This window comes from Lepeophtheirus salmonis, chromosome 3 (genome assembly GCF_016086655.4).
Source record: "Lepeophtheirus salmonis chromosome 3, UVic_Lsal_1.4, whole genome shotgun sequence".
NCBI classification, from domain to species: domain Eukaryota; kingdom Metazoa; phylum Arthropoda; class Copepoda; order Siphonostomatoida; family Caligidae; genus Lepeophtheirus; species Lepeophtheirus salmonis.
Window position 1 is genome coordinate 29,333,360 of NC_052133.2, and position 26,340 is coordinate 29,359,699.

Genomic DNA, 26,340 nt, shown 5'->3' on the forward strand with positions numbered 1-26,340 from the left:
TCATAGCTGATCACAGCTAATTTAATCAAACGTCATGACAGCTAAGCTCCTCTCCTCCATAGGATTCTTCAAATTGTAATGGTGACCACGTTAATTTTTGGTTTCTTTTTTTTTTTAACATAATGGCATTTCATATTGAATCCCGGGTACTGATTATCTGTAGTATATCAAATAAAAGTAATTGTTAGATCAACGGGGATAAAGATTTTATACATATCTACTGGATACATAGATTCAGAATGTATGACATGTACATTTCAGTTTGGGACACAAAAATAATGTAAAAGGTATATCATTCTGATTTTTAAAGTGGTATTTGAAAAAATTATTAATAAACAAAAGATGGAGGTAAATATATAATCTTTTGAAAATATTAATACATTTTTCCCCAAAAATAAAAAATAACAATGATTGATTAGAATATTACTTCCGTCAACAGTTTCAGACTAAATATCGAAGGAAAAGCTGTCCAAATACTTTAAAGGTGAACATACACACAAATAATATAAACTTGATTATTCTTAAATTTAGTTTTTATTCTTTAAAAAAAAAATTAAGATAAAAATTATTCACCTTTAAAAAGTTGTTATTTATCAAAAATATAGTATTATTTTACAAAAAGTTCGAGTTTTCTAAGAAAAATATATATTCACTAAAATTTTTCATTTATATATATATATATATAACTTTGTTTGGAAGTGTATAAAATTAAATCAAAAAAATTGTGCTATTAATTACAATATTATATGAATTATAATTCATATAATATTGTAATTAATCCATGTTTTCATAATTATTGAAAATTCGTTTAGTCTTTAATTCAGATCTTAATATTTTTTACACTACGACTTCATTTTGTATTTTACAAATGACCATTTCTATAGAAGCATGTTCTACAGATTTTTAAAAGAAGTTCGCCAACAGTAGGATGACATTTTATTTTTATTAAACAAAAGAAAAATGCACTTTCTTTGTTTTGATATTTAAAATATTATTTAATAAAAAAATAATTCCATTACCTATCAAAATTTAAAAGAGAAGAATATATTTAAGAATGATCATGTTACAATTATTTGTGTTTAATTTCAATGTATCTTTATAAATGCATTCTTAGAAAAATATTTTACTTTTGTGGGTAATCTCAATATTTAGATAATAAAATACTAAGTAAAAAATATTATTCAAAAAATATCATATTTTATTTTAATGTCTTTTTTGACATTCAATCGCAGGTTTCATCTGTACTTTTTGTCCAAAAACTACACAAAATCATTAAAAGTTACATCTTTGAAAATCTTTAAGTTTGATGAGGATACATTTAGATGATACAAAAAATGATTTTGGAGCTTCTCACATTTTAAACCATGATTAAAATGCAGCAACATCAAAATCTAAAAAAATATTTTTTTTTATATGTCTATGAATACATGCATCTTTTTGAGGAAGAGGCACAGCCCCGTACTTACATTATTGGGTAGATAAATAGCAGATGATTTGTACGTATCTATTGAAAATAGTTGAGATATATGATTTCGTAGTATTATGTGCAACGTAAGGCCGTTGTTTAAAAACGAACTTTGAGCGTATAACAGAAGTGTTTGGCGTCCATTAAAAAAATGGCATCAATCAACAATGAATTTATTAAACAATCGAGGAAAAGGATGAGTGTCTTTATTGTGATCCTTATATCTGGACAGATCCTTTGTCTGGAGAGTCAGGAAGGAGATGAAAGAGTCTGGAGGTGATTATGAATAAACAATAAAGCGTGATATCACAAGATGAGGTCAGACTATCAGAAGAATCAATTATTGCATTTCAATTTTTTTTTAAATCATTGATAATGGGCCCTCCAAATTGTTGAGGGTAATTACCATCTCAATTGTTCTGAAAGACTAATAAGGAAGTGTGTGGCAGGTGATTTGCCACACAAGTCGGACAAGATGCAAAGAGCTCAACTTCAAAGAAAACGGTGACTTGGTTGAAAGATCTTTTTTTCATTTTGTTGAATCCAGTGTTTGGTCTCCTAACTCACCGAATCTCAACTCCGTGGGCTTCTTTGTGTGGGTAGCAGTTGAGCAACACACCAACAGATCTTCCTGCAACACAAAGTGTTTAAGATCTGTGGGGAATTCCAGAATCTGCCAAAGGAGACTGTCATCAAGACCTTCTCCTGTTTCGGAAGTTGAGTAGAGGCCTTTATTGACCCAAAATGCGATTATATTGACTAAAAATAATTTAATTTTGATTCAACTTTTATTTGGCATTAGTTTTTATCAAAATCGGACGTTTAGTTTAGGAGAAAATCCTTTTATTTAATTGCATTGGTTGTTAAATAAAGGAATGTATTATAAAGAAATATATATTTATATGGATACATGTCCAATTAAGTATGCAAAGACATTTAAGAGTTCAGTAATACAAGGTTTATTAATTAATATTACATACACAAATGTAGTAATAATTATTAAATTAGGGATGATTGCATTTTGGGGTATAAAATATATATTAATTACGTAGATTTTGCAAAATTATACCATATAAAGAAGCATCTTTAAATACTATAATGTATAAATTTATATGGATAATAATAAATTTTTAATGAATAAATAAAGATATAGTAGGGAATGGCATCAAATCATTGCCCATTCCTATCATATCTCATCATGATGATCGTCATCGTCCTCGTCGAGTATTCCATCACCATCGTCATCATTGTCTTCAATATCAGGGATTCCGTCATTGTCATCATCTTCATCCTCTATGATTGATAAATTATAGAACATTATTGTAAAGCATGACATCGTATGAATATATCATATAATTACTACTTACCAGAGTCAGGAATACCATCTCCATCAGTATCCTTGGAGGCCTCTACGTTTTCAAAGAAAACGGCGACTTGAAGGAAAGCAAGGCCCAAAATCAAACACCACCACTTCATATTGTATCTGTGAATGAATATTTATTAAAATGAATGAGGATTTATAGTAATTATAAGGAAGGTCTGCTACTTACATTTCTTAAAGTAGGAATGAAGGAAAGAGTTGGAATCGTATGGACGAACTTTGTTTTTTATCCAACTAGCAAGCCAGTAGTATGTGGAACACACGCTTATTTCTGGCAACAAATCGTGTAGAAATAATGTAGTATGCTTCAAATTAAAAAAGAACACAAAAATGAAAGCAAGCATGAACAAATATTTTTCCGGCTTTTCCTTACCCTTTTCAAGAAATTACTCTTCCTTCATTTCCAACTACCCATGTAGACTGTTTTGATAGATACTACTGCATCTTTTTACATATCCGTATTGTACAATGTCTATTTTAAAATCCAACATTTTTTACCTAAGTAGAGTTAAGCCAATTAGTTCTACACATGGCTTTTTGGAGCGATTTGTCTTAGCTTAGGAAACTACAATTGACCACCTACGGAGGCGAAATAAATTATAATATTTTACCTACATATTTTTGAAAAACGGGCGACATTCATGCTTTCCGTTCATTCTAGAGAGCCTGAACCCAAAAAGTTTTTGAACGGTACTCATTTATTCATTCCTCTTTTATTGTTATCCAAAGTTTTGCCCGAGGCCACAAACCTACAACCAAGCGATGAAACAACAGGCACAAGATCAAATTAGAGTCCAAATTTATTTAGTTGCAAGAATTATTTTTGTAGAGGATATCAGTAATTACTCTATACTCATGTCGTTGCCTTTATTGTATCACTCAGCCTTTCCTCCAAAAATAAACAGAAAAAGCCCAAAATCATCTTGCAGCTAGCCAAATAATTCAATCATACCAACTGTTCTCTTTTCTTAAGTACTCCCAAACTATCATTGTAATATTATTTCTCCACAATTTTAAAAACAAATTACATATAGGTATATTCATTATGTTACAATCCTAGATAATATTTAAGTCCATACTTTACAGAATCACTTAGTAATATTTTATTAAAAGCGTAGCTATACATTTTTATTTCTAAAGGATAACCAAAATGTATTCATAGAAATAATAAAATGGCTGATATATGTACCACGACTACGAGGGATCAATAAGAAATTGTATAACGGAAACGGAGTATAAATAACACTTACTATGTCTATGTTCATTCAAAATTATTTATTTGTGTTCCTTCTTCCTCTTTTCCCTCAGTTTAAGTACACCGGTAAAGAACCCGTTTGAATTCATTGTTCCAAGTTTAAAAAAGAAGGCTTTAATTAAATATAATCTACATAATAAAAAATATACCATCATACATTTATGTTAAATATACAAAATTGAACAATTGGAATCATATACCTAATAACAATAAATTATATATACAGAATATTGAAATAATAGATTGATCCAAATAATATTTTCTTGTTCTGACATCGGAATCCAGTTAAATATGTCATAACTTTAGGTTGCAAGACACAAGCGAGACGTGGAGTTTAATCAAAAAGATAATCACCCCTCTTCTTCATGTGGAAGTTGCTATATACAATTGTACACAGGATAGACATATCTCTACCGATGAGATCTAACTAATTATTAATAATAAAGTAAATGTCAAAATCATAAAATTAGACAATAAATATACTAATAAAAAAAATGTTAGAAATAAATCCATCGTAAAGATTTAGAGCAAAAGCTAATTATGTAGTAATGCCCGGCGATATTATAAATCGACAAATTTGACAAACCATCTGTTTCTCATCCGGTAAGTATTTTCCAAATTCCTGGCCCTCCATTTTCAGAAATCCAGACAGAAGGCGACGTTATTTTAGGCATTTTATTCAGTTCGCTATCGACTATTATATATTAATATTGAATAACAATGGCGGGAACGATAACGTTTTTTATAGAAGAATATTTTAGTTATATTATTCAATCAATGATGCCATGCGTATTTCTTCTCTTCTCCTCGCACGCTTTTCTATTCTTACCAAAATTATCAGCCTTAAATTAATACTACTAAGGTTACAAGAGGCAATAATAAGAGTTGTTTTTTTGGGGGGGGGTAGGAGGGAGTAGTTTCTTTGATGATACTTTGTGGTTTAACTTACTTAACCGGATTGATATAGGGTGAAAAACAAAAAGAGAATTAGAATTATCAGGATCTTTTTCGACAGCAACGAAACATTCATATTATAATTATTAATATATAAAAGTATTTTTTGAATATTTTTTTTTTAATTTTCTCAATTAATTTGACCATTCTCAATGTGATTTCCCTCTCCCTCCTTAGGCCGAGCTACGCCGGGTAACCCTTTACTAGTAATTTTATAATTGTACAAAATTCATATGACTTTACCAAGTAGAATTTATCATCAAAAATGACATGCTAGTAGGGTTTGGGAATCGTTGAAAAAGAACGAATTTGATTGGTTGAAAGAGATTATATAAAAAAAGGAATATAACACGTTGGTACCCTTGCACTTTTTAAATAAATTTTCCTCAGTATTGTACTAATCATCAGCAAAGCAACTTCCCCTTACTGCTCTCTCATAGCCACGTGCATCATCATCATGCCGAAGAAAACATGCCTTTTTTCATGGGTTTCTAGCAACGGAGGTACTGATGTATGGAATTATGATTTAGAAGATAAAAGTATATCTTGCCGTTTTTGGGATTTCTTGTGCCCATCTCGTTCTTTATGGAAAGTAATCCGCCACTCCAAAACCTCCCATCACATCAACAACTTAAAAGTCTTCAAGAAACACAAGACTGAAGGAGACGAAGGAGAATGAAACGGTTCATCATTCAATTTGAGAAGTAACACATGTCGTAGAGGTAGTGAGATTAAAGGGGACCATATTCTTATTGTAAAGTTTTGGAATCTGTTTCTAAAATTAGCTATGATTGTCGATTTTGTAAGTTTGCCCACTTATAAAGATTTTCAATGAATTTTGATTCAAATTTAGCTTTTTTTCTATTAGCTTCTGAATTCTTAGCTGTCATTCTCTTTTTTTGTTAAAAATCGGATGTCATCATTCAGTTAAGCACTTAAATTATTACCCATGACATTAAACAAAGCGAATGAAATTCTTTGAAGAAAAGCTGACTAGGACTATCCTTCCTCGCATTTTACTCCCACAACGATGATAATTTCAGATTTTAAACTGTCCTGCATCCTGTCAATGAATGTGGCAACAAATGAAGCTCTAGGATTTGGGGTGCCAAGTAAACTGTCTTTCTCTTCAGGAGTAGCTGTAATGTAAGAGAATATGGAGTAAGCATAAAGACAGGAGAGGTAGAGAAGGTCGGATGGAATCGAGAACCCCCCTTTGCTCATTATGTCGATGAATTTTTTCAGGTCTACATGCTGATTGGTTGGGTTATCGAAGGTTATTGACTCCGGAGATGTGTCTCTGATGACCATTAACTCTTGGCATGATGTACAGCTGATCTTCTTTTAAAAAAAACACAATATAACCGGCAACAAAGTAGAGAGTATTACTTTCTCTCGTGGAAGCTAGTTCCTGCAAATTAGTCAAAATGAGCTCAGCTTTTACCAGGTCTTCATCCAGCAGAGCTTTAATTTCTGAAGTGGTCATACCTGAAAATTTAAAAAAGTAAAACATTGTAATGATATTATATTGTAAAAATAAGTAATACTAATAAAGAAACTTACTATCAACAAATATCTTATTTACCTGAGAATTTGACAAGATTCAGAATACGAAACTTTTTCTCTGCTTCCAGGATCATTCTCACGCTGATGTAGTAGATACCTCTACTTAGTTGTCTGTACCAGCCGAACCTTCTTTCGATGATATCAGACTGGAACATGCCGAGGAGCATATAGGAGAAGTCTTCATCTAGGAGAAGATACTCTGCCAGATCTGCTGCGGCAAGGCACGTCTGCTTTATTGCTAGGGAGGTGTCTGTTGTGAGGCCAGGTGCTTTACTGTTTTGCCACTCGATGAGAAATTCGACAAAATCTCTCAAGAAAGAGAGGGCAAGTTTGTTCTTCTAAGATATTGGTTCCCGAAGCTCATTTCTCTTTTCGTAGCCAACTCCAGGTGTCTTGACGTTTAGGATATTCCACATAGTTCTGACAAACTCTGAAAATTCGGCTGTGTCTTTAAACTCTGGTATGTTGTCATCTTTAGAGTAGTACTTAAGTGCTCCAATGGATGATTCGTGAAACACAGCATCAGCCAATTTCACATTGGTCTTCTCCAGGTTTGTAGGGTTCAATGCTTTGATGGTTTATTTGTGGCCCTGTTGTAATTTGAAGTGAATATCCCTGAAGTGGGCAAAATTTGGTATGAGAGTTTGCCATAGGGATGGTACTACATCTGGTTTGAAGTACCTATAAAAGAAGGACAGTTATAAGCATACTATCTTCCGAACATTCTTGTGGCTTTTGTGGCTCGTTGTCATAGCTCGTTCTACACCCTGGAGCACAACATTTAGTGGGCATGATTGGAATTACAAAACACAATAAAGATGGTGTCCACAAAGTAACTAATAGTTATTAGTTATTACTTATTATCTAACCAAACACGTTGCATTGTTGTTGTTTTTTTCAATATACCTATGTAATATTTTGCACTTGTATTTGAATTCATGTTTGCACGTGCCCGATCCTGCTTACAGGAGTCCTTGGTTTTAGGTTATCCATTTTCAATTCCCTGTCCTGAGGTAAGGAGGCTATCACCCAAGATTTCCCAGAGGATGGTCCATCCTTCCTTCGATGTGGTGAAGTTGTCATCTCCCCTTCGCAAAGAAACACTCCCAATATATAATCATAATGTTCCTACACCATGCTTGATGATGGGGATTTTTCTTCCTCCAAACAATTTTGTTTTGTTCATCTAATCAAATGTCCCTCACTGTTAAAATAAACCTCTTGCCAAGTAATAATTATAAAGCGTTCTTTTATTTGACAATGGGCAAACTTACAAATCGGCAAGTCATCGATTCTCCTCTGTAGGTTCGTTTTTCAATTATTATCATAATTTATAATTGCTTATTAAATATAATAATTAATAGAGCCGGATTAACATCAACGCCATAATGTTTAACTTTCAAAGGCCATTGGATCATTTTGAGCTGTGTCCAGATTATGATTATCTATCCATGAAGATGTCAAGAAATGTGGTATTTTTTAAATTTTAGTATATCACTAAATTAATCTTAAACTGTTTCAATTTTAGAATCCAAGAGATTAATTAAATATGGATGTGATTCAAACATCAACTTCTTAATATTTCTATAATCAGCAAATCAGCTCACCATTTCTTGAAATCAATCTATGAACATAAATATTAATCGATATTATGTTATGTTATGTACCATCCGAATCTCCTTTCAATGAGGTCATAATTTATTTTTATGCCTAATATATACTTAACATGTTTTAAATGTAGGAGATAAGTCTTCAGCCGATCCTTTAACTGTGTGAATTGCAGTTTGAAATGTTTTATTGGATAAACTGTTGCGCTTACCCGATATTGTTTTCCACTTTAAAAACTAATCTCCCAAGGAAATCAGATACTATATTTGTATTCTTTGAACGTTAGAAATAGATTTTCTACCGGCATCCCTTAATTTAATATGAAAATGTTTCGATGTAACTTTGCAATTCTCCGTTATTTTTACCATAATGATTTATAATAATTACTTAATTAGTTAACTTATGCGCGTATTTGATGCACATGCTTATTTCCTTTTCAAAAATAGGTTTAATGCCGTCTAATTTTGCAGGTTTTTTTTTTAATTTCAAAAGATGGGAAGACGAAATTTTGACCCCATAAAAAATTATTTTTTATATATTTTTTTCCCCTCATCAAAAAAATGATTTTTAATATAAGATGCCTTAATTGATAATTTATCAAAGTATAATTATAATAATATATATATATATATGTATATATTATTATCTCCTTCTATTCAATATTTTTTGTATGACAACTTGTAAAATATGAAAAAGAGAGAGAGTGAACTTTTTTCAGGAATACCCAATATGAATGAACAGTAAGTTGTATTTTTGACATTATTATATTTATAATTATTTAAAGATTGTTATTTTTAAATTCTCATCGCCACTCTTAGGTTCAAAAATGGTTCTCTCCATTTCTGACAAAATATTTGACGTACTGTCAATAAGTTGATACGGATATCAATATAGAAAATAAATTTAAAAGGACCATCTGAATATTATCATACCAATATGTATTAAATACTTACATTCTATAAAGAAAAAAAATATTAGTTAAATTGAACCATAGTATGAGTCAAGAGTATCTAACTCAAAAATACTTTAAAATTAACGATAAAAAATTATAAAACATCCACCTTTTCTTCCATTGCACAAGGGATCAGAGAGCTCTGTCCGATTAACATAGAATTTATACATCCATAAACTGTATGAATAGAAAGTCTTGATATATTTTCATCTGTTGACGTTGTCGTATTTGTTTCTCTATGGAAAGGACCTTTGTAGAGCTCGAGAAGAATAAAACGCTTCAAAGGCGAAGACCTAAAAAATGGAGGCCTAGGAATTTGGAAAATACTTACCGGATGAGAAACAGATGGTTTGTCGGATTTGTCTATATAAATGTGCCTTTAGTCCTCTGTCTAGAATTACACGCCACTCATTATCCTCATCTCATAACAAGAGTATGGATATTCATCTATAAAATCAATTTAACGATGAATACATCAAGTCAGACTTCGCTTTAAGACTTGGGTATGATAATTAGGTTTTCCAATATTACATAGTCAATAAATATTACTTTTTTATGATTTTTACATTTACTTTATTGTTAATAATTAGTTAGATCTCATCGGTAGAGATATATCTATCCTGTGCACAATTGTATATAGCAACTTCCACATGAAGCATTATGACATTACCTTGTATTTTTTAACCTTGGAATATTGATGAAAATCTTGTACTTTTGTGCATGTTAAAAAAAGAAAATGTTAATCAACATGGTAACCCTGACAATGTGAATAATTTTGTGGAGGAGAGCAGTATTCTGTCGTTTAATTGGATCAAGATACTGTCTCCAAGTATCGTGAATTGGATCAGCTATTATCAACTGGGACCAGGGAAGAGCTAAATAAACAAGGAAATTTGCAAGAATTACTCCGATGCTGTTCCTCAATTCTGCTCTAAGTCCAACAAAGTCTTACAAACATAAGTCCGCAACAAATTCTCAATGTTACTTACTCTCTTTCTTTTATTAACAATGATATGTTTATCGGTTTTTTCTTAAGTCTCTTTAGGTAATGCTTTTCAACAAAAACATAACAAAAATGTACAATTTCAAATGTTTTTATTCATAACCATAATTAATTATCACATTATTTGAATGTTGTCAATCTATAAAACTCTTATTCACATATAAAATAACGCACACAATCACATAAAAATGGATTATCTATACATATATAAATAACAAATAAAAATGAATCTCTATGTTTTAATAGAAAAAATAAGTACTTTCTTTGAGGACCAATTTTATATTTTGTTTCCTTTAGATATAAATTTCTCAAAACAATAATAGTTATAGTAGTAATTATAAGAAGTGTTTTTCTATAAATTATTTCTGTTCCTTTTATTTTGGAAAAAGAACTCCGAATATAAAGTGTACTCAAACTTTTCAGTTTGTATGTGTGTTTGATAAACTCACATGAGATATGTTTGAACTAATGGAGTTCAATTCTCCAAAATATATCACAATTTTTTGGCTTAAATAAAATGTATTTAATTAAAAACTAGAGTTCAGATGACAAGGGGCTCACTGTCTGAGAACCCTCGTATGATTGGAGAATCATTTTCTTCTTCTTCGTCTTCCTCATCTAGAATGGTCTGACTTAAAATCGTAGCCCCAGAAGAGGTGCTGTATCTACTCACAAATTGCTGAAATCTACTCTTTAGTTTTCGATGTCGATGTACATAAACAGCCAAGGCAAATATTAAAACGATGATAAAAAGAAAGATGGGGACCATGATGCCTGCGGCTCCAGTTTCCGAAACAACTATAGCAGTAACTGAAGGGCGTTCTATTGTAATTAATGCACTCTTCCCGGACTTATAGCCTTGAGATGTAATTAATTCTACACATAGATAGTATACAACTCCTGGATCCAATGAGCTATGAGAAATTACATATGGAGGCCTTGAAACATTAAATATGACTGAGTACTCAAAATCATCACTCTTTGACAAATACAATTTATATGTAAATTCCCCCAGCTCCTTTTGACTGAGAGATGGACTCCAGTAAATAAATTGATTACCCGTATTTTTTTCCGTTCGACGTGTGAATTCGACAGGAGCTGGGATTTCAGGTCCTTTAATCAATAGAGAAGAAGTGTAGGCAGAATGTTGGATGTCAGTTCTAACTTGGACTTGATAGTAACCTCCATAATGTAGATCACGCATGGTATACTCATTATTAATATAATTTATTCTCTCCAAGTGAATTGTCCTGTTTTTCCTTGTTACAAAGTTGTAAATAGTCAAAAAATAACCCATATTTTTTTCACGTGCATTATCTGAGCAAGGAGGGGACCATGTTAAAATCACGGAGTTGATGTCTTTTTGTCTCCGGGTCCATTTCAGATTCTTAGGAGGGGAAAGCAATGAATAAGGAGTTGTGAAGGTTTTAAAAGGGGATACACGTCCCACACCCACCGGCTCTATAATGTTCACTCTGAAAATGTAGTTCTCACAAGCATTCAAATCAACAACTCTAAGCCAAGTCTTCTCTGTAGTCAATCTGATCCCTCCTTTTAATAATTCATTCTCAGATGAGCCATAATATAGAGCGTACTTCCATTTAAAATTTTTGTGGATTCCATGAAGCTTCCAAGTTATTTGGATTGTGTTTTCTTTTTCAGGAATAGACACAATTTGATCTATTTCTGGTATTGGAATAGGGGTTCCTGATGTAAAAAAAACTATTTCACTGGGAGAGCCATACATAGCATTTTTGACAGGGAGAACTTGCACTTCATATGATTCAGCAGGGGCTAAATTAGTAAGAGTATAATTAAATGATGAGCTATCGACTTTGATGTCATCATAAGAAGCAAAAGGGTTCTTGATGGAGTCAATTTTTATTTCAAAGTGAGAAATGGAGCCGATCCCGGACCACCTGAGCGTCACAGAATTTGTTTTGATATTCAATACTTCCAAATGTCTAATGGAATACTTTATTACCTCTTCATCAAATGTTAAATGTGAATGCTCTGAATTATTGCCAGAAGCGATTGAGTTTTCAGCAGAAACACTAAATGAATATTTGACTCCGGATACAAAGTTCACATTGGGATAAAATAGGATTCCATTCTGATTTGTTCTTAGTTTCATTGGAGGATCGAATGGTGAAGATATATATACATTATAGCTCTTTATTATGCCATTTGGATGAGTTGGTGGTTTCCATGATAACTTGACTTTTTTTCCTTCTTGTACCGCTTCCAATTTCAGTGGAGGAGACGGAATGGAAGGATAAGTTTGTCCGACAATAAAATGAAGTGATTCATAAATTTCGCCAGAAGCATCTTTCATATCAACAGTTAAATTATATTTTGTAAAAGGATGAAGTCCAGAGAAAGTGTAGGAGGCAAAGTAAATTTTTTGCCAAGGCAATTTACTCCATTCTAAATTATCAAATCCAGCTATTTTATATTTAGGTTGAAAGAGGTAATCAGCAGTAGAAGATAAATCAGCGATCCACCAATGAATTGTAAGAGATTCGTCTGATATCAAGGTTTCATCAACGAGGAGTCCTCTAACTTGATACACTTCATGCTTTTGACAATTATCTTCATCGCTACCATCTTCACACTCTCTAATACCATTACAAATAAAAGAATGAGACAAACACTTTTGGTTATTATCACAAGAAAAATGGATGGGATCGCATAATATGCTACTAGGCATTGGGAAAATATTGTGATCATGACCACATCCTTTTTCATCACTTTCATCAACACAGTCCTTCCTTCCATTGCATATCTTATCAAGGTTAATGCATTCACCAGAAAATTCACATCGTGACTCATGTGGTTTGCATCTCATTTTCTCTTGACAAAGCGAATGATTTTCATCACTTCCGTCCGGACAGTCATTATACCCATCGCATATCCATGCCTGCCAGATCTTTTTCCCTGACTTACATTCAAATTTATTTAGCTCAATGTATTTTTTTTTAGGCTCAGGGTAAAAAGTTGTACTACCATTATGGATATAATGATGATTAAATCCACAGTTCATCTCATCAGACTGGTCGGGACAATCATTGTGTCCATCACATTTCCAATTAATAGGAATACATTTTCCATTTGCACACTTAAATTTGTCTTCAGTACAATTATTATGCTGAAATGAAGGAATTTGGTGTTCCATTGAAGTACTTGTACTACTACAATTGAATTCATCAGAATTATCCGCACAATCCAGTTGCCCGTCGCAGACCCAATCTTTGTAGATGCACGTTTGATCATTACATTTAAATTGCCATTCCTTACAAGTTTTTTCTTCACAATTCTTTTCATCTAATCCATCTTCACAATCACTATATGTATGTAAAGTATAAAATATATTCATAAATAATACATCAATATGTAAAAACGCGAAAAGTAAGCTTTTTTTAGCAAGATATTAATCAACTTACGCGAAATTGTCACATTGCCAAGATATTGGAAAACACTTGGAAGAGGAAGAGCATTTGAATTCATTAATCATACACTTTTCGCGCATTTTACAATCCTCCTCATCAGATCCATCCTAAAAGTAGATATGTATAGTTTGAGAATCACAGTTATTCTTAATTACCAAAGAAACAAGCGACAAAAATAAATATTAAAAAAGTTCCTACTCACTCTACAGTCTTCATCAAAGTCACATCTATATTCCGATTTAATGCATTGGTCATTTTTACATTTAAAATGACCTTCTGCACACTCTAAAGAATCACATCCTTGTTCGTCAGTGTTATCGTAACAATCATCCTCATCATCACATCGCCAGCCATGGGGAATACATTTACCGTTGCCACATTTGAATTGATAATTAGTACATGTAACATTCCGACAGTTCAATTCATCGGATCCATCTCCACAGTCGTTTTTATCATCGCATCTCCAATTTAAAGGAATGCAAAGCTTATTAACGCAACGAAACATTCCTTCGCCGCAAGTACTATGTGTAGAATTGTCCATACAAATGGAACCTGAAGCGGGATTTTCATCAGGACAAATACATGAGGATTTTTTTGCCGTTCTATTGAATACTTCTTTCATTCCATCAGGACAGAGACACCTATATCCTTTTAATGACTTACGAGAATGAGGGAGAGGAACACAGACATGGGAACAGGTATCCATATTTTCGGAGCAAGGGCTCGTATTCCCTCTCAAACTTTTGGAAAATACTTTTATATCCATAGCAGCAGACATATCTTTAAATACTTCTTTTTTTCCTTTCCCAGTATTTTTATCAGCAACATATAATGCCTTAAATGCCCAATCATCCCAAAACATAAGTTCCTACAATTTTGAATATTCATTAATAAATCATTATTATTAATAGAATGATCTCAAATATTGTAATAATAAATTTTATAATACCTTATGAATAGCAATAGAATAGGGGTGTTTAATATTATCAATTTGAGTGGAATCTAAGAATTTCAAGTTTCTTCCATGTAAATCACATGATCCAATATGATCTTTTTTAGCGTCTGTCCAATAAATACGATTAGCAATGTAATCAATTGATAAGTGATTCGGCCACATAACTTTATCCCCTTTCACTATTGTTTTATGTGAAGTTCCATCCATATTGGTCCTTCCTATTGAGGGACCACCTTCATACCAATCAGAAAAATATAAATAGCCGTAAGCAGGGTGAACAGCGATTCCTCGTGGTTTTTTTAGTATCTTCGCATCGAGTATAACTTTTCTAATGTTACCATCATCAAGACTAATCAATTCAATCTTTTTAAGTTTACCATCAGTAATGTATAAATTACGACTAATCCAATCCAAGGACATACCTTGGACACTTACAATTGATTCCTCCACAAGAACTCTGAGTCCCTTTGAGATACTGTTTAAGCACTGAACATATATTTTCTTATTTTTTGAATCACTCCAAATGACACAGTTTTGATCCAAGTCATATTCAAGTGAAGAAACGTCTGAAATGGATTCCAAAGGAAGAGCTTCGACCTGAGACAAGTTTCTAAGATTTATTCTTGAAACGCGAATTCTCTCATTCATAAGTAAAAACTCTTCTTCAGACTGAAGAGGACAAGACACATTAATGGGCAAAAACTCTTTTTCCTTGCCACCAATACAGGTATCTCCTGGAATTTTTACATATCCTGTTTTCCTAACATAAGTTTCACCAGGTAAACAACGAGGTTTCTCATACAAATCCGTATGATTGAATGTAGGATTGGCAATACATGTTTCAGGTGAGGATGGATCAGGAATAAACCCAAAGTCACAATGAAAATCAGAGCGTTCGCAGTCACAATTTTCTACTTTGATTGTACGTACATAGTCTAATCCATTGTAGCAATTGGAATGAACCATACGTCTCTCAAAAATTTGTTTTCTTCCCAAGAGACAGTTTTTGTGTTTTCCATAGGAATTGTCCGCCGGTGACCAAAGTTTATAATCGTCAGTTGTGCAGTTTTTAAGGAAAACTGACATAAGGTCTACTTTAATAATAACCCATTTAACAGAGTTGATCTCCTCAGTGCCAAACATGGTGAATATTGTAGAGTTTTCTTTTGGTTGGGTGAGTAATCCAAAAATTCGAACAGGTTTCTTGTAGAAAATGAGGGAATTCCAAGTGATTCCTTCATTGATGGAATATAACAATTCATTGGTTGGCCCCTCAGTCTTATAATACTTCACAGCTACAATGATTCCCCCATGATCCCCAATATTGTAGTAGTAAGAACCTTTAAGAATTTGATGCCATGAGAGCCCAGCATCCGCGCTTAAATAAACATTAGATTTCCCATGCAATTGATGACCAATATTACCACTCCCCAGTACGATGCCTATTGCAGATGCCTTACTTATCACAGGGATTGATCTTGATTTTGGGAACATTTCACTTAAAACCTGAGATAAATGTAAAGAACAATTTTTATTCTTTGAGCAATTATGTAGTTTATGGCCCTGATCATCAAAACGAGGCTCTCGAATGGGAGACCAAATTCCACCTAAATCGAATGTAATGAAAGATTGCAAATTTTCTGGAAAAATTTCACTTTTGTTGGACTGGAGATAAGAATCCAGAATCTGATTAGCCATATACACTCCACGAAGACCCTGTACTTTATATACGTCAACAAAGGATTTGTTCCCCGATGTATAGCTCAACCATGTTTTTTTCCATGTTCTAGAGGGATTATAATACATAACCATGGGAAGAGATAAAGAAAATAAGGCTTCATATTCATTGATTCTCACAGAAGTGTATAAATTTGATCTCATAGAATCAAAATTAGTGGCAATCAACACTTGATTCTCCTCGGTTACATCCACAATGTAATAGTCATATATGGGACGATCTTCACCAAAGTTGGCTAGGATGAAACGACCAGTGCTTCCATCTGCATTAATTTTAGAAATATAGAGCTGCTTATACTCAGCCCCGTGATCCTGATCTTCTGTGAAGACAAACAAATAGGGTCCACGCATACAAATATCAAATACATTTGAATGAACAACTTCAATTTCCGAAGGATCTTGAAATAAACTTTTAGAGGCAATCACATTACTGATCCTCACATCTGGAGTAGCTCTTAGTACCACTAAAACAGTTTCACTTGCATCATAATACATCATAAACTTTTTAACATAGTCTTGTACATGTGAAAAAGTTAAGCCAAAATTTTTTGTGACATAAAGCTTCATCTCTGGACTCGAGAGCTCATGCACAAGGAAAGTCTTATGACTTCGGATATCAAATTCTATTTTATCAGGTGAAAACTCAAGGGATTGAGACTCAATTGTTTGACCACAATTAACCGTCGTAAAAATGTAATTATGAACGACATCTGTAAAAACAAAGGTACAGTGTTCATTCGGATGAGTATAAAATCGATTGATATGAGACTTGTTTCCATCTTTTAACAAAAATTTGGAGGAAATATCAACAAAAGTTGATCCATCATCATTTGACAAGTAGACGTTAGAGGGTTCGAGGTTGTTGTTACTCTTGGATACACAGACCACGATATTTGACTTTTTACCAGTCCATGTTAATATCAAGGATAAATGGCTACTGTTGAGATGTACCGACTCTGCTAGATTCGATACAACTACAGACTTGTTGTTAATGCTCTTTTCTTCAGGCACTGAGCGTCTTTGGTGTGTATGATGAGATTCTGCAGTAATAGTAACAACATTATGATCTTCAATGTGACCAAATGCACGACATTTTAATGTAAATAAAACGAAAAGGGATATAAGGTAGGCACAATTTATCATTTTGTCCAATTATAACTATAAAAGAAAAAACACAGAAATAATTATCATATGAATCCTCTAAATATGATGTATTATATCACGAAAATAGAAAAGGAATGGAAGCGTCGATCAAAAAGTTGTGAAAAGGAAAGTTTGTTTATACGTATATCAAGGGAAATGAAACGTGATAAGACGGGGATAGTTTTCCAGTTATATTCATTAAATTAAATATCTCACACAGAGAGTGGGGATAAATAATTTTTGTTTCCTTTCAAATAACACCAACAGTAACTCCTTATTATACATATTTACGCTATTAATGCGCGGATTGACTTTTAGACCACGGCTGGGCTGTGTATTCAAAAGTTGAAGTTCCAGTAAAAATCAGTTCATTTTTTTAACATTTTAAATGTCAACTTTCTTACCGAACAAAAATGTTCCCATTCCAGGACTCATACAATAACAGGCTTCAAACTAGTATAAACCGCTCTTTCTCATGATTCTATGTCACACATTGATTTTCATATAAATTTTTTTTTCAAGCAGGGAAAATTATCCTGGAGTTTATTGGAATGACTTTTTTTGGGAGGAAATTAACATTAAGACCAAGGTTTGAGTGTGGTGGATTCTACCATTTCTGTGACAAATTGATATATTAAAATATTACATGACGCTAAAAAAATATGTAGAAAGTAATTTCATCATGGAGCATTTTAAAATGTGAGTCATGAGGTTGATGGGTAATTTTGTAAATACAATTTTCGATTTCAGTTAAATACATTGAATACTGTTTAGTCAAATTTTCTCTGGAAGGAAATTTAATACAATGTTGCGAGTCGGGTTATATAATTCAGAAGATAAGGGACCCATGGGATTAAAAAAGTCAACCCTCGCATCACTAACGTGATCACTAATAATAATTAATATGTTTAATACTTTTTGTTTGAGGAACAACTTACCAAAAGAGATTGTTGAGTCACGTCTTTGATGAAAACAACTGTGTAGTTATAAAGACCTTTATCATACGAAAACATACAAGTACAATTGCAACTTTTTATATTATATAAATCAAATATTGCGTTTTTGTCTAAACAAGAGATAAGAAGCGACTATCTCAAGTCATTAGTAATTGACAAAAGAAAAAATAAGGAAAGGAATAAAATCGATTGACGCTTAATTTTACTCGTAGTAAAATAATTTTTAAAACGTTGTCACAACAAAGAAGTAAAGTAGTCAGATTATATTAACCTCTAAATAGTAAATGAAATGTTCTACATATTTCTGACTTCTTGAAGGCGATAGAATTACACGTCCATCCTCTTTGTTAGCACTCTAAAAACAACGATCCATCATTTGTCTAAATATATTAACATAATTACAAAATTAATTATTATGGGTCTAACTAAGTCTTAACTTAGAGAAATTACCTCTAGATTACGTTAATGATGTTGATGACCATTTTTTTTATAAGAGAAAGGAGTCTTTATATAATGACAGCAATATTAGTTAATGACGATCAATTTAGAGAGAGTGAGAGTCAGAGCGAACTTGTTCTCTTTTGATATTAAACAAAACAATTCTAATGATGATGATATAATGACTCTATGGGATCTTCGGACGAATAACAGCAACACAAATAGATAGTAGATACATACGATATAAAGAGGAAAAGAGAGAGAGAGAGAGATGGACAGAGAAGAAGAGAATAAAAAGGAACAAAAAAGAATAAGAAGGGAACGTTATCCAATATGAGAGAGAGATAAAGAAAGAGATGGAATAACAAAGAAACATACAACAACTTCATACTAAGTAATATATAGGTAACACTGAAAAGGGCCCTCTGGCTCTGATTCCTCAAGTCATCATAATTTTTTTATGCGCATATTTAGGATATTTAAAAAACTGCGTATCTATATTGAAACTGCAATACGAATCAAATAATATTGATCAAACTTCTATTACTGTTAAATATACTTGTAGCTTATTCTGTATTAAGATCTCGCTTTTTTTAATGTCAGTTGATAAATATAAAATTTTTTGACGAGTTCACCATTATTGATAACCATTTTGAAAGAGGTCTATATAACCAAGTGTTATAATAATCAAATATTGTATGTCAAAATGGGATCAACAAATAAAAGTACTAAAAAGTTGATTTCTATGATATTGCTATGTTGGGGACAAGTTAAACCGCGTCTAACATCGAACTTCATTTGATCCCTTAGGGCTATGATTTGCATAAAATTAGTAGACTCAAGTGTATAACTCGAATCCAGCGCCATATATTCACGATTTTGTTATAGGGGGTGCTGGATTTTTTTAATGGGAAAAGGGGGGTTGAAGTAACTGTTAATAGACGGATAAATACTGTACTACTGAAATTTTATTACTTGTCCAAAAAGTAATTTGAGTTAGTCATGTCCAAATGAAAAATCTCGTTTATATCAAACATACTTTTTTCTTGCTCTTCTCAAACAAAGTTAACTTAAGCTAACAAGGATTGTTATAAGAGAACAAGACAATAAATGACGCCCAAAATATGCTAACAGATTCATTTGGCCATCGATATTTTGAGTAAGATAGATATGAGTTAAGTGTTGTAATATTTTTGTACGGAATACCAATTCACTATTCTGTGCACAGAATAGTGCATTGGTATCACTCAACCTTTGTTCTTATTTAGAGGCATGTCTAGTCTTCTTAATTACTTTTATATAAACTGGTCAAGAAGACTTAATATTTTATTCTGTAGTTTATCTCAGTATTCATTAACTGCAATTACTAGCGAGTAAAATATAAATGGATACATTTTTAACGCTATTAACTCCGTCAAGTCGCCCTGTTTGAGCTGCATCCTCGAGACTAAGTGAACTTTTACCCATAAATACTGCAAGTTGCCAATCTTCCAGTATCTGTTGCAAATAAATTAGAGCTAGCTGGTGTGAAACTAGAAAATGAGAAGAATTAGTAATAGTGGAATAGGCTAGAAAATTAATGGATTAGCGTTAAGCAAACCAACAAAAAATTAACGGATATCCATCTCTTGTATCAATTGTAGTACAATTGGAAAGTTTGCAAACGTTATTTTGCACCACATGTAATGCACATCATAATCAACGTGTTAAACCTTGCTGTCTTAGCAAAAATGTATTTCTCTAATGCCTAGTTTTATACAGCCATATTTCCATATTGCAGACAATAAATAAACAATTAAATATTTTTCAGCAATTATCTTACTTTTCTCGTCCCTAATCAATCAAGAACAAAAATTAAAAATACAAAGCTTGCATTTCATATAGATTTTCAATAACTATTACCTTGATTTAATTCAAATATCACTGTTTAATATTGGTATAAAGTAGTATTCAATGCTTTTTTTTTATTCTTATTTATGAAGATTTATTGGAAATTTGTCCATTTTAAATAGTAAAAATATCAACTAACAATTTCACACCCCAAGATGGCCCTTATTATAATGCATTTTAGGACGTCAGTGAAAATGCTTTACTTATTATGTATATTTGTGAGGCCTGTATGCATTTCCCAAAAGAATTGACATAAAAAAATAATGCATACGTGTTTTGATACTTTAAGTGTACAAATTATGGATATTTCGACGTGGAAATACGTAATATTAACTGCTGTCTAATTTTTGTATACTTCATTTCATTTATTTCACTTTTAAATTCAATTACGATTGTGGAAGGTGAAGTTAATCGATTCGTTAAATCATATTCATACATACATACATCATTTGCACCTGTTCAATAATGATTCATTTATAAGAGCCAAAGTTTCCCAAGGTATAATAAGGTTGTGTACGTATAAGTTGTAACTTGTATAAGACTGTACAAGTTACAATTTTTACGTAATATAATAACTTTAGTCACTTTAATTACTAGTTATTAATTCAGGCCTTCATATCCTTTTAATCACTAAAAATTACACAGGCGTTATTATGTACTAGCGGGAGTACCTGGCATTGCTCGGAGTTATTAAGCGTCGATGAACTTTGCTATAATAAAATCTACATTATCAAGGAATTTTTGCCTTGATGAAAAGGACAGCCCTGATAAAGCAAGGTTTATCTGTCTGTATGCATTTTTTCCATGCAGTCATTTTGAAGTATATCATAGCCAGAACTGCGTAGATAGCCCTGGATCTACGAAATAAGTGATGTTATGCGTTCTTTACTATAACCTCAATTAAATATATATTGCTTGTGAGTCATTGATTTTTGGTTAAACAAAGAAGGAAATTAATATGGAATATAGTTTATGATTATTGAACATTCAAATTTCCCTATTTATGTAAAATATTCAAGGTGATTCGATAAACCTGTGCAATAAGATAAATTATTCTGAGATTTTGGTTTTGTCTCCATAAATTTCATCTGAATGTATTATACACAGGTTTTAATTTTTAAATATACGTATAATATTTTTTTTTTTTTTTTTTATTTTTTTTTAAATAAAAAACATCAAGATCGAGATAACAGTGATTCAGCTATTTATTAATTTTTTTACATACGATTTTTTTTAAAGACTGTTTTAAATTTTTGTCAATGTCAAATTTACACCATCTACATTTTCGCTCTTTTTTATTTAAATATAGTTTATATAAGGAACACCCAATACAATTGAACTACCTTTCTTCAACTTTTGATGATGATGAGATAGGAAGAGGACTTGAAGAGTTGATTTAATATGGGGGACATGAAGTAGGGAAACGGATTCAAAATAGGAGAGGGGCTTGATGTAGGAAATGGTTTTAAGGTTGAAAAAGAGCTCGAGGTAAGAAATTGATTTATGGTAGGAGGGGAGCTTGAGGCAGGAAAGATACTTATGGTAGGAAACTCACTTAAGGTAGGATGAAGTGATTTTTTTAGAAAACATAACAAAAAAATTTACTCGTAACTTGTCAAAAATTATGTTTCTCCCCTTTTACTTTTTTAAGTATATATAAGTATGTAAATCCTCAAAATGTATTTTTTATCACGATTCAAAAAGTTTGCTTCCACAAGAGGACAAAAGCTGCTTCATCCGAGCTGGCTAAGAAAGGCAATCCTATTATTACTAATTTGAGAAGGGAAAAACAATTTTTAAATAACAAAATTTCAATAATCTGTAATTTGTTGGCGCGAAAAAATTGTTAGGTAGTGTCAGGGGTATCCGCAAGGGGTGGACTGGAGGGGCTGTACTCCCTCTAAATCAATGAATTTTTGTCTCAATCACTCCAAAATTATCAGTTTGACAAAAAATTTAAGTATTATACCCATGAGAGTAATGAGTATTCCAGCGAGTAATGAGTATAGCTCGTAATTCTTCGAGTGTTTTATTATAAATTCGAAAATACTTGAACAGCAAAATTCAGCTTACGGCACATCACTAGTAATAATCTCCTAATTGTGGCCCATCATAATTATCGATTATTCTCAAACTGCTTATAATCAATCGTCTATGTAGTTGATGTATCAGTCGAGACCAATATAATCGTTTCATAATAATTATAATATTACAGTTTACAATATGGAAATTTAACCCTACATTAGGAGTACTCCTTAGCTTGCTATGGGAGTACTTTTATCTACAAAAAAATTTCCTCCTTGAAATATATCATTTTTGTAACTCCCCCTCTGAGATTTTGTTGACACATTTGAAATTAGTGTATATTTATTATCAGTTCGTTATGAACCATTAAATACTTCCTTGTGAAATTTTATAAATAATTAGTGTTGGATTCGAGTATTATTCGAACGCGGAAAAACTCGACTATACTAAAGTTGACCATTTTTTAGCGTAGTATCTAAAAACAGAACCAAAACTCGAAATATTCAAGTATAAATAAATCTTATGAAATACTTATCCATTACAGCAACTTCAGAGAGGAGCATCACTAGTCTTTTCTACCAATGCTGAGCAAATAATACTGAAAAGAAGAAATATAATTGGTAGTGATGCGGTTGATATGTTAATAATTATTAAGAACTATACAGCATACACATGGCAAACCAAATTTACTTAATTTATGCTTTGTTGTGATTAATTGTGATTATGTAAATAACTTTTTTTAAATAGTTTCCTATTAAGGTCAATTATCAAAAAAAAAAAATCATAATAATGTTAACTAAAAATCCCTGATCATTGCTAATGACTCCATCGTATCTCACTTCCACATGCGTTTCTTTTATCCTTGAAAATTAAGTGTTATATTTTTAGTTGAAGGTATTTTGATATGTTGTGGTAATTAAGTATTTTCTATTTTGCAAATATATTTGCCATTATTTGATTAATAATTATTGACTGCCTTATATAGAGGTAGGAGTCACATTTATTTAATTGTTGAATTTAGATTTTATCAATTTAATGAAAAATATATTTTTTCATTGCCTGATGTCTTTACTCGAATTTGACTTGACTCAATGCTCAAAAACTCAACTCGACTCAATATTCAATTACTCGAATTCTACCGAACTCAATTGTGATAATTTGAATCCACCACTAATAAAAGATGAATAATTCATTCATGTTATATAATTAATAATTATAATATGCAGAATGAGACAAAAGATGATATTATCCAATAAATATTAAATAATTGCCGATTTCTGAAATTCGCCACCACAAAAAAAATAAATAAATAAATAAAAAACCTACTAATATCATATGTGTTATCACTTATGACATTATACACCCCATTACTTCACTTCCAATTCATAAAAATATATTTATCTGGGGTTACAACAACCCCAACATAAAAATTGATTTTTGAGCAATGTAACTTAATTTGTCATTAGTAATTGTTACATATTGAGGTGATAGTGACACATGCACGCAATCCCAGCTAGCAGATCTTGACCAGTCAGCATATATTTGTAGATCATACACTTCATTTATTACCTATCCAAGATAAATACACTTCATAGTGAACTTAATTGATTTTTGTTGTTTTATCAATATAATCTCAGTTCAACTTATCATCAATGATATATTAAAAATTATTTTCTCGTGTATTTCCTTCAAATGGACCCCTCAACTACTAAGTAAAAAGTTGAATTTCAAAAGAAATCTCTTGAAGGATGCACTTCAGCTATCACTATACCTAGTGATCATTTAAAAACGACTATTGAATCACCTTCATCTGAAATTTGAAATTTTCGAATTAGCTGTATACCGATTAAAAGAAGTTTTTAATAAAAATTATGAACGCTGCAAACACTATGTGAGATTTGTCCAGACAAAAATGACTCTCTAGAGGGTAAATCACTCTTAATGTCATCAAAGATCAATTGTCTATCTATAAGAATCAGCAAACAAATTAAATATTTTGCAGACTGTATAGGATAGATTTTTTCTAAATGAATGAATGATTAGATCAAATAATATATGTTCTATACGGAAGAAGACATCTTTAATTCCCCTTCATATTCATCCTTGGGCAGATGAATAATAATAATTAGCTCTCTAGGGTGGATAAACTCCCCATAGAAGTAACAGGGTTTACAATGATATGTCACAATATCATACGATTATGTGATAACTTATTACATAATCGTATTCAAAGATTTCCAGAACATAACATTTCAATATGCAAATTTATATTTAAAATTAGAATCCGGCTTATTTTAGCCAGTTTTAGATTCATCTATAATCCATCGAAGGCTCCCAAATTAAATATTATTATTACTAAAAAACGAAATCAACAAACTTTATAATAAAATATTTAATAAAAAGGTTACAATTTCTTAAAAATCAAACTTGACATGTGCAGTCATGTTTAAAAATTATTTCAACAATCTACCCGGACAAATCAACGAGATTTAAGGTATGTGATAACTAAGGATGCACCAATTAATAGGCAACTAATCTGCCACTTTGCCGATTAATCGGTAATAGGTCAATGTTACTAATTGAGTTTGAATGATAAAAAAATACTGTTCAAATTGCACCTAGGAAAACACTTAGGATTAACAACTCTTGTGATAAATAAATAACAATCAAATTGATAAAAAATCAAAACATACATATTGATTAAGTTGTCATGAATAAATCGTCAAAATTGTCGTAACTCAAATATTTATTTTACAAAATTAAGCATAGAAACTCCATTCTCTAATCATCAATAATGGTGTTTTCCAATTTTTACAATAAAATGAATGTGAGAAATTCATTTCAAGATTCTGAATTTCTCTGATTTTAGTTATTAACATTAAATATTAGACTTTTAGGGTGACATATAGTTAATAACACTAATATTTGTCATTTTTGAGTTATGACCATTTGACTCTCAACCCTTGAAATTTTCAAGAAAAAGACAAGTTAAGGTTAAGGCAGTGGCCAGGGCTACCGGTAGTTGGGGTTTCCTCTCATAAATAGGGTTTTACAATATAATCTTGGTGTTTTGGGCTTTAGCTAAGAAAAGGTATAGAATCTTAAGTTATTTGTATATAGCAACCTAATAAAGCACAATTACTACGTCTTGTGCTTTATATTACATACACGGTTGACACCTTTTCAAACGTGTGTCTTAAAATGTTTGAACATGTTTAAACTTTCAATTAAACGTTTTCAAACTATAATGGCGCTATGGTCACAGTCCCGTCACACGTTTTCAACATTTAGTTTTGGAATTATTGTTAATATAAAAAATTTGGGGATCTTAATAATCGTAGGGAAAGATTTCATTAAATATACGACTAACAATGAATGTCATTGTCAAATAAATTTAAAGAAAATCGAGCGCAAATTCTTTTTTTTTTTTGCTTCGAAAATACTTAGAATTTGCTCTTACCTACAAAAATTAAAGCTCAAATTAAAATCGTACTATATAGTTATGTTATCAAGAGAGAACAGAGGAACAGAAAGAAAATAACGATCAATGACGGTTATAAATT

The 26,340-nt window shown here is 31.6% G+C and overlaps 1 protein-coding gene and 2 long non-coding RNA genes across 5 annotated transcripts; 1 reads left to right on the forward strand and 2 right to left on the reverse strand.

The window, feature by feature from the left end:
• Window positions 1-142: 142 nt before the first annotated feature.
• Window positions 143-3,476, reverse strand: LOC121114866 (uncharacterized). Of its 2 annotated transcripts, none has more exons than XR_005863360.2 (6): window positions 3,462-3,476; window positions 3,220-3,344; window positions 3,016-3,151; window positions 2,833-2,948; window positions 1,467-2,758; window positions 143-157 (listed from the first exon to the last, which is right to left on the reverse strand). It is a non-coding gene; the product is annotated as an uncharacterized lncRNA (long non-coding RNA). The 2 variants fall into 2 exon arrangements; XR_005863361.2 differs by having other exon boundaries at window positions 3,458-3,472.
• Window positions 3,477-7,531: 4,055 nt separating this feature from the next.
• Window positions 7,532-9,032, forward strand: LOC121115472 (uncharacterized). The gene is made up of 3 exons (XR_005863530.2): window positions 7,532-7,926; window positions 7,986-8,093; window positions 8,150-9,032. It is a non-coding gene; the product is annotated as an uncharacterized lncRNA (long non-coding RNA).
• Window positions 9,033-10,259: 1,227 nt separating this feature from the next.
• Window positions 10,260-19,434, reverse strand: LOC121114867 (sortilin-related receptor). 2 transcript variants are annotated; one of them, XM_040708976.2, is made up of 6 exons: window positions 18,875-19,434; window positions 18,407-18,804; window positions 14,583-17,483; window positions 13,836-14,501; window positions 13,628-13,740; window positions 10,260-13,528 (listed from the first exon to the last, which is right to left on the reverse strand). In XM_040708976.2, the coding sequence occupies exons 3-6, from the start codon at window positions 17,466-17,468 to the stop codon at window positions 10,726-10,728; spliced, it is 6,468 nt and encodes a 2,155-aa protein (XP_040564910.1). In that variant the 5' UTR covers window positions 17,469-17,483; window positions 18,407-18,804; window positions 18,875-19,434; the 3' UTR covers window positions 10,260-10,725. The 2 variants fall into 2 exon arrangements, with proteins under 2 accessions (XP_040564910.1, XP_040564909.1); XM_040708975.2 differs by having other exon boundaries at window positions 18,696-18,804; window positions 18,875-19,377.
• Window positions 19,435-26,340: the final 6,906 nt, after the last annotated feature.

Coding starts and splice junctions, on each gene's coding strand:
- LOC121114867 (XM_040708976.2), bottom strand. CDS start 17,468: ATGATAAATTGTGCCTACCTTATATCCCTTTTCGTTTTATTTACATTA. Junction 14,502..14,582: donor ATTCTATTGCTATTCATAAG/GTATTATAAAAT, acceptor TCAAAATTGTAG/GAACTTATGTTTTGGGATGA. Junction 13,741..13,835: donor ACTTTGATGAAGACTGTAGA/GTGAGTAGGAAC, acceptor ATCTACTTTTAG/GATGGATCTGATGAGGAGGA.